At 38.1% G+C, this 9,297-nt stretch overlaps 1 protein-coding gene across 1 annotated transcript; it reads right to left on the bottom strand.

Annotated features, from left to right (window-relative positions):
• Positions 1–6,303: 6,303 nt before the first annotated feature.
• LOC131875386 (secreted RxLR effector protein 78-like) lies at positions 6,304–6,708 on the bottom strand. The gene has a single exon (XM_059219494.1). It carries the CDS (start codon positions 6,706–6,708, stop codon positions 6,304–6,306), a length of 405 nt encoding a protein of 134 aa, XP_059075477.1.
• Between the last annotated feature and the right edge of the window lie 2,589 nt (positions 6,709–9,297).

The following is a 9,297-nucleotide window of genomic DNA, read 5'->3' as shown; positions in this document are numbered from 1 at the left end:
TTTACCACTCAACCCAGTCATATATAACCTAAATTACTATTTCACAACAATCAAACAATATTATAGTTCAAATTTCGCTCAGAAATTAAATTGAACTTTCCTTTGTGGGGTTTCCACAACTTCAATTTGGTTTTCTTATAAATCCTTCATAAAAAATCTTGAAGAATGGGATGGTAGCAAAAACACAAATTAATTAAATTACAAGGCTTCCAAAACGAACAATTTACATGCATCAAGTAAACATAAATATTCCCCTCATGCTTCTAAATCTTCAATATACTAGTGAAGCAATTTGATCAACTTAAGAAGAAAGTGGACGCTATCCTTGCAACTCCGACTCGATTACATTAAATAGATGTTTCTTATGAAAATAAGGATTGAATTTATTAGCTATAGTCAATGGCTCCTTGATCTATTGGTGAATTTGAATGGTTCTTAATGAACCCAACAAGAATCAAGTCTTGCTAAGTGCATGGCTCCTACGTCTTGAAAAGGGATGAGGTCAAAGATCGTTCCTTGGGTGAATCTGGCACAATGGATACCCCTCAGTCCTTGGCTCTTATGATAACTCTTGTTCTCCACCAATAAAGAAAGAGAAAAACAATTTCATTCTTCCATATATATGAAAAAAGGGAAATTTTCATCTTTATTATCCAAAGAAGAATAGGAAACCAACTTTTAACAATCCCAATTCTACTTGATTTGATGACACTATTTCATGGATCGAATAGTTTTTGTAGGGTATTTGTGATCTCATCATTTCCTTTAATATTTGTGTTGTGTTGATTTTTGATTCCTTAGGCTTGGCTAATTCTTTTCTATATCATTTCATAAAAAAAAATCATTGGATATTCTATCTATCCTTTTAAGTGTAATGAATTTTTAATTTATAATGCCTACAAAAGATTGGTTTTACCTAAATTCCTATAAACTAATTATAGCTACCTATATTACATTCTACATTTGATTAGCTTTTGGACAAAATCTCTCCTTATACATACCCTTGCATAAATATTTGAATCTCCCTACACAATTAATTCATCTAAGATTTCAATTTTGTTAAGTGAAATGTCAATCTACTCCAAGATTGTGTATTACCACTATTCTTGAAGAAGACTCTAAATTCTAAATATATTGAAATTTATTGGATTTTAAGATCTAACAAATCAAAACAATTGACCATTTTTCAAGAAGAGGCCTACACCAGTTGACATCCTTGGTTCTCCATTAAGGGCATTGTCCCTTTTCATTTTATTAGGGAAATCTTCTAGAAAGAATCCTCTTGAGAGGAATTTTAGTGTATAAGAATCCCCTATTTGATTTTCAATTTAATTTTTCATTTTTCTTTTGCAAGATAGGAGCCAATAAAATTTATAATTTGAGCAACCCAATTGAAAGATGAATTTCATTCTCTAGGCACAAATTATTAGATGAAGATCTTGATTGATGGAATAGAATTATTGATAATTTTTCTTAGCCTCACTTGCTCCTCTTAACGTTGATTTCCTTTCTCAAAAGATGAAAGATTCCTTAGTCCTATTTCAAGAACTATTTTCATGGACATTATTAAAAAAATATGGACATTCTTTTCTTTCCTATTTGCCACTCATGATATTCATGTATTCTTTTTATATAAGTGTTGTTCTTCCTTTGGAGCCGTTCAAATTAGAAAGATTCTTCTTGCCTTTTTGTGCACCTTTTCTTGGAATTTTCCCTAACAATTGCTAGTTTATTTCTCAATTAAAATTTTGATTAAATTCATGGTGATTATGCTAATAATGATTTACCAAACCCTCAAAATTGGTTCATAATTTGTTGTTCCAATTCACTCACATGTGACTTCTCGCTATTTCTTATGGAATATTTAAATTATTTGTATAGTTAAATGAAGTATCTTAAGAATGCATTACATATTAACATGTTATAGTCACTATAGTTGATCACTATTATTATTTATAAGTTTATAAAATCATTTTTCATCAACTTAGAGACAATCTATAACTGGTTATAAAGCTTACTAGGAATATTTTCATAATAAATATGCCAGGTCAATCATAAACCCAATTAAATCAAAGTTGCACACATTATGTTTCTATCATCCCTACATTTATGTTTCATTAAACTAGTTTATTAAATGGTTCAATATAGTGCACAATTAAGGGTGATTAGGCTCCATAAACTTAATTACATAAAATTAGCATGCATTAGGCATTTATTATCTTTAATTTGACATGTGATGTGACCAATAAAATTATTTATTTAACCAACTATTCAATTGCAACAAGCCCTTTATACGAGTAAGGGAATTTGTTATTTTTTATAAATTAGTATGTTAAAAATGTATAATACCTCAATTGTTATCATTTAAGGAACTAGAGTTACATTAACTAAAACTTGATATAAAATTAAGGACATACAACTAGGTGAAATTCGAGGCACATCGTGATAAAGAAAATGAATAGCACTAGCTTTTGATCTCACTTTTAAACTTGAAGCACATGAAAGTGGCATAATTTTTTAATGCATTTTATGTTTTTATTTAAATTTTAAATAAAAATATTAAGTTATATTTTAAAAAATGACACTTTTCTTTAATAATTAAAAAATTCAAAATATGACACCCTCTCAAGATATATTCTCTTTTCTAGAACATCATATTTATTTGTTTAGTTAAAAAATAATATTTATCTAAATAAAAGGTGAGAAATCATCAATAATATGAAAATGGAAATATATAGTTAAGTGTGTTGTCTATGCTTCCACATTTTACATACGTTTACCAGAGCATTTCCAACTGTAACAGCTCACCACAATCGCCTTTCCTTGATGCCAGAGCTCCCATTTTGGTACAAGCTGGGAAATAAAAGCTGCCCCAGACTGTCACCAAACACGTACCGAAAGCAACCGTACTTACTGTGCGGGAGCAATATTTGAACTTGAATGCTAACGGAAACGGAACAAATAGGAACGGATGGTGGCAAAGGGGATGGGCCCACACCTTAGTGTGTGATGTTTAAGGGTGGCCTACATTGTGCTTGCGGTTCAACGGTATATTTGATACTCGACCACTTTTATGCCAATAACTTTTTAGTAATTTTTTAATATTGAATAAAGTTGCAATTTATAATAATTGCTTCTTCAGGGCGTGCAAAGGTGAGCACAGAAACCTTGTTAATAAAATATAAAAACCTGACTTCGATAATGGATTACAGCTGCACAGTCAAACAGGCTGCAGAAGAATAATTAGTGATTAAAGTTGCAAATTTATAATAATTTGCGTACCTATCAAACAGTCTTCAGCCAAATCAAATCTATTTTTCTGAACAAATTTTGTTAACATTTCACTCTCCCCCGTTACACGTCAAAAGATGAGCAGCAAATAATAAGTCTACAACTTGCGTGTCACATGGCAGTTCCTTCTTAGTGCAAGCTGTATGTCACTTGTCTTTTCCACGAGCTTGGACTATTATTCAGCATTGTGGACGTTCAAATTACTATTTAAAGCTTTCTTCTATAAAATTATTGTACTTAGCTTAAATGTCCAGCACCATATTAAATACATGGAATGGCAGGTTAAAAACTATAATGAGCCATCGTTGACGTTCACATTACAGTCTATTCTATTTAAAGCTTTCCCCTATTAAATTATTGTACTTACCACAAGTTCCTCAGGCAATGGCTATGCAGCGGACAGAATGGCCCGCCCCATACCATGCATCCCACCATCCTCGTACGGTGACTTCTGCGAAAAGGACGGATCCCCATGTCATTATTTCCTTCAATCTTACGGGAACTGTGCCCAAATTTCCTTCCCCACTTCCATGACATTTTTTAAATGTATGAATATATTTTTAAATTGAAATAATTTATTTTAATATTTATTTATTATTTATTTGTTTTTTTATATTTGTAAAATAATAAATTAATAATTAATAATGTATTTAAAGTTTTTTATTTATTATATTTTTCCTATTTTTTAAGTTATATTTGTAAAATAATAAATATAATAAATTTATATTTAATAACTTATTATTTTAATATTTAAGTTATATTTGTTTTAATATTTTTTCTATTTTAATTTATTAATTTGTTTGAAATGATAAGTTATAATAAATTAATAATTAATAATGTATTTAAAGTTTTTTTTTTTATATTAAAGATAGAGGGAGCAAAAATACAGAGGCAGAGCCTCACCAGCAAAAAAGGAACAGCAGACACCACCACGGGCTTGCCCCGAGTTTATTTAAAACCAAAAATAATTAGTAGCGGATAGTAAAGCAAAAAGGAACCACAGAAGATAAACTATAGAGAAAGGCACTAGTTGAGAATGTTATCATAGTAATCCACCCAGGTGGTCCATCCCTGGGGTCCCTCCATCCAAACGATGTTCTTATGGCTCTAGATCTGACTCAACATCTCCAATTGCTCAAAGGACGGCTGCCCGTTTTCCCTGATTTCATTGTTCAACATTCGCAAAGCATGCTCAAAAGAGGAAAGGTCATCAAGATTGCACCTCCAGTCAAGGCTGCATTTAAGCTCAAAGACAAACATGGTAGCATGATCATCCCACAGGAATCTTCTGAGTTTGTTCCTTTCCACATTCAGCACGATCGAGACCTGCGTGGCAATATTATGAAATGTGAGTCTTCGAAAAGACTCAGTAAGAGCCCTGGACTGGCCACAAAATCTATCAGCATTTCTAATTTTCCAGATGAACCATAGGATGTATGCAGATAAAATAAACCAGAAAATATTAGCATCTTTCTTCAGTCCCTGAATATAACCAGAAATAATTTCCATAATATTAATCAAGTGGGGAGAGGAAACACCAAACATCAGCCATACTTCCCTAGCAATAGAGCACTCAAAGAGGATATGCTTGCCAGTCTTAGGCATCTTACATATGGAGCAAATATCATGTGAGTCGTAGTTCCTCCTTATAGGGAGCCTGTTAAGAGTGAGCAACCATTTAAAGCACTTGACTTTGGGATCAATAGCGTTTTTCCATAACCTGCTAAAGTTTTTCTTCCACTGCAAAACAGAGAGGTTAGTATACCAGATCTTATTCACATGAGAAATAATAGAAGTATCAGAAGCCAGGAGAGAGTAGATATTTTGGGCTTTGATTTTGGTTAGAAGAGTGCCATCCGCCCATCCAAAAGCCAGGAACCTATGAGAGTCTATATCACAATCCTTAGGGAGGCCGAGCAATGTACAGGCATGCATGATTAGGTAATACGTTCTTTTTTGGGCGGGGGGGATATTGAACTTAGCACTGAGATCCTCCCATGATATAAGGGAACCATGCTCAAGAATATCGGCCAGGAGTTTGATCCCTTTGCTGGCCCAAGATCTAGCCGAGCACCCCCTGATCAAAGCCAGGGGTTTACCAGCATGGGTCAAGTTCCACCAAAGGGATCTTTCACCATGAATATGATCAACGTTGTTGACACTGGTGTTGACCAAGAACCCTCTGACATGTTCCCAAGCCTTCCAGATGGATCTGAACACACATGAGCCCTGGACGGACACGGGGAAGCTTCCAGCCACCAGGTCAGTAAGAGGCAGACCTTTCCAAGACTTAGCCTTCTGAGGGACAACCCTCTCGATATTATTCCTGACAAGCACTTTCCAAGGTTCATGCCCGTCAAGGGCATGAAAAATCCATTTAGTCGCAAGGGCAATGCCCTGAGTTTTGAGATCTTTAAGGCCTAGGCCCCCAAGCTCCTTTTTAACATGGCACCAATTCCATTTAACAGAATGGGCCTTACTATTTCCTTTGCCATCAGACTAGAGGAATTGTCTGATGCCCTTTTGGATTTCCAGGATCTGGTAGTTGCTAAACATCTAGGTGGAAGAGTAGTAAATACTATAGGTAGAGAGGATTTTTTGGCAGACTTGCATTCTACCAGCCAGCGAGAGGAACCTATTGTTCCATTTATTGAGCTTTTGGTTGATTTTCCCTTTGACCCAGAGCCACATATCTTTGAGCGACGAGGAGATAGAGAAGGGAGCACTAAGGTATCGAACAATTTTGCTGGGACCTCCCCATTGGTAGTTAGACCTATCAAACCAGTCAGGAGGTTGAGTGCTCTAGCTAAGGAAGGTGGACTTGGTCTGGGAGATCTTGGCTCCAGAGATGGAGCTAAAGAACTGAGTCTTCAAGTTCAGATTATCCAAGTTAAGCTTGGAAAGATTGAGGAAGAGAGCAGTGTCATCAGCGAACAGAATGTTTAGAAGCTCATTGTTATCAGGGAGCCTAATACCTTCCACCTTAGGGGAGATAGTGTTATCTCTGAGAAGCTAAAAGAGGGCATCGGAAGCAATGACGAACAGGGAGGGAGCAAGGGGACACCCTTGCCTAATGGATCGGGATAACACGATAGGGGTAGAAAGGGATCCATTAATATCGATTTGAGCAGAGGCATCATGTAGAAGCACTTTAACAATTTGACAAAATTCACCCAGGAAGCCGAAGGATTCAAGCATCATGATGATAAACTCCCACTCCACCCTATCGTAGGCCTTCTCATAATCGAAGAGGAACATGGCAGCATCCTGGTTAGATGTCCTAGCCCACTCCATGGCTTCCCAACTAGTGATGAGATTCTCAAGGATGTATCTTCCCTTGATAAACCCAGTTTGGGTAGGGTAGATAAACCTCGGAAGTAGTTTTTCCAGCCGAGTAGCAAGAATTTTAGCCAACATTTTATAGGAGACATTGAGGAGAGTAATAGGGCGCCAATTTTTAATGAGAGCCTTGTCCCCATCCTTAGGGATGAGTTTTATGATGCCCCTATTAATACAGGAACCTAGGGAGCCCTTAGAGATAGCCTCTTTGTACAAGTCCAGCAGATCACGGGAGATCCACTCACTATTAGCCTTGTAGAACTCGATGGGGAGCCCATTAGGCCCCGGGGCCTTGTCGGGGAGAAGAGAATTGATAGCAGATTGAATATCCTCAAGGGTAAGAGGACATTTAATCTAGGTGGATTCTTCTTCAGAGATCATATTAGGGATGATAGCTCTACACTTACACCTGTTCTCTCTAGCAAAAGCAGAATCTTCAGAGGTGAAGAGGGATTGGTAAAAGTGGGTAAAGGCCTCCATAATATCCCCAGGGTTAGTAACTTCAATCCCATTAATGTTAAGTCTACCAATCCTCTCTCTCGCATGCTTAAACTTTAGGAGATTAAAGAAAAACTTGGAGCCCTTGTCCCCATGTTGTAGCCAATGGGTACGGGCTCTGATCTTAGCACCTTTGATTTTGACATGTTGGTGGGAGCGGAGAGCAATTCTGGCATTGGCCACCAGAGTGGCAAGAGATGGGCAGGAGGGGTTAGCTTGGAGGTCATTCTCCATTCGGGTCAGCTCAGAGATGAGAGATTTTTCTTCAAATCTATAATCCTTGGCCCTTTGTTGTCCAATAGTTTGAAGGAGCTTTTGCCAGGAGCTAACATTAAGATTCCATTTGTCAATCTGAGAGGCCGAGTGATTATGGGTTTTATTAAAAAGGCTGATGAGTCTAATAGCCATGAGGGTATCGGAGTCACGAAGCAAATCACAGTTAAGGATGAATTTCCTCCTCTTCACAACAGGGAGGGAGCCAGAAAGTTTGATTTCAACAGAAATGGGATGGTGGTCAGAAAGGGTGAAGGGGCAGACAACAATAGGGTTGCATTGGTCGGAAGGGGTAAAGGAGAAGGTATCTTTATCAGCATAAAAGTAGTCAAGCCAACAGTAAATCCTATGCCCACCTTTTTGGTAGTTGCACCATGTGTTCCAAAGACCTTTGGATTCAGCCTTATTTCCAAGCAAGGGATCAAGTAGGTTTTTAGAGGCTTTCATTCTGTCCCAGGAAGACTTCTCTAGGCCTTTCCACTCGAAGGGGTTGCCCCCCATTTTATCTTCACAATCTTCAACCATGTTAAAGTCCCCTCCTAGGATCCAAGGAATGTCAGGTAAGGAAGTGAGCCATTCCCATAAGGTAATTCTATCTTTATAGTCATTCAAAGCATATATAGAACAGACTCCAAAGAGGGTGTTGTCAATGCTAAGGGTGGCCCAGACAGCCCTGTTGCAAGGGGAACAACCTTTATCAATGATCCGATTGCCTAATCTAGAACTGATAAGCAGCCCAACACCACCCCTACCTTTGCAGTGCTTTGAGCAAACCTTTATAGAATTTTTCCAAATGTAGTTTAGGTTCATTTCAAGAGTGAAGTTAATAGATTTTATTTCTTGCAACATTAGAAGATCAATCTCCTTATGAGAGTCAAGGAAACGTTTAACAACATATTTTCTGTCAGGGGCTTCCAACCCTCTTACATTCCATGAGATGCACTTCATGGCTAACAATGGTGGGGAGTTACATATCCTTAGCAGCATGAAGGCTACTACCATTGGCAGGCGTCACCTTGCCATCTTTTTTCTTACTCGAGGTGGATTTATTTTGGAACCCACGGGTCGACCCCGCCTGTTAGCTTTAGTGTTGTTACTATTTGGGGCATCAATGTCATCCCCAGATTCATTCTCACCCTATGCAGTAATCCCAATGGGAGTGTCATTGGGGGCTAAGATAGTGGGGGGGCAGCATTCATGTCGATCTAGGGCACATGTGTGGGAACAAAAGAAGAGTTTTGATCAACACCAGAGTCGGCAGCGATAACATGGAGCACATCATCACTGCCAAGCTCCCTGAGTACAATCGAGGGAGTGCTCTCACAATGATCAGTAGTGATGCTATGGGAGCCAGTGAGAGCTGAGGCTCCAAGGTCAACGTAGAGAGGGTTATCCCTCAGGGAGGGCACAGCTTCATCGACTATCACAGTGTCATTACTGATCATAGCAAGGGCATCAAAGCAGTTTTTAAAGTCAGAAGAGCGATCCTTAGAGGTAGAGGTGGGAGTCGAAGTGGGGTCCTGCTGTTTAGAGTGAACATGATCTACTATAGGTCCATCAAAGATAGATGATTTCACATACCGTCTGCACTTCTTGATTCTGGAGGAGACCATATGGAAGCCCTCTTCTATATACTCCTCCAGGGTTGGGTTAGCGGAAGCAATAGGAGGAACAAGGGGGGGGGGGAGGGGCAGAGAGGCATGCCACTGAAATGGGTATTCCCTGTTCAGGAGCGAAGGAGGAGTCCACATTAGGGGGCTTGGGGTTAGATCCATTAGCTTGGTTTTTTTTCGTGTTTGTAGATCTCTTAGAAATAATGGGGCAATTTTTCGGGATATGGCCATCCTTCTTGCATAGAAAGCACGCGTTTACGCCTCCTAGGAATTCCAGAGGGCA

The sequence above is a fragment of the Cryptomeria japonica genome, chromosome 4 (assembly GCF_030272615.1).
Source record: "Cryptomeria japonica chromosome 4, Sugi_1.0, whole genome shotgun sequence".
Classification (NCBI taxonomy): Eukaryota; Viridiplantae; Streptophyta; class Pinopsida; order Cupressales; family Cupressaceae; genus Cryptomeria; species Cryptomeria japonica.
Note: the sequence above shows the minus strand (reverse complement) of the source record. Positions and strands in the feature narration are given on the sequence as shown.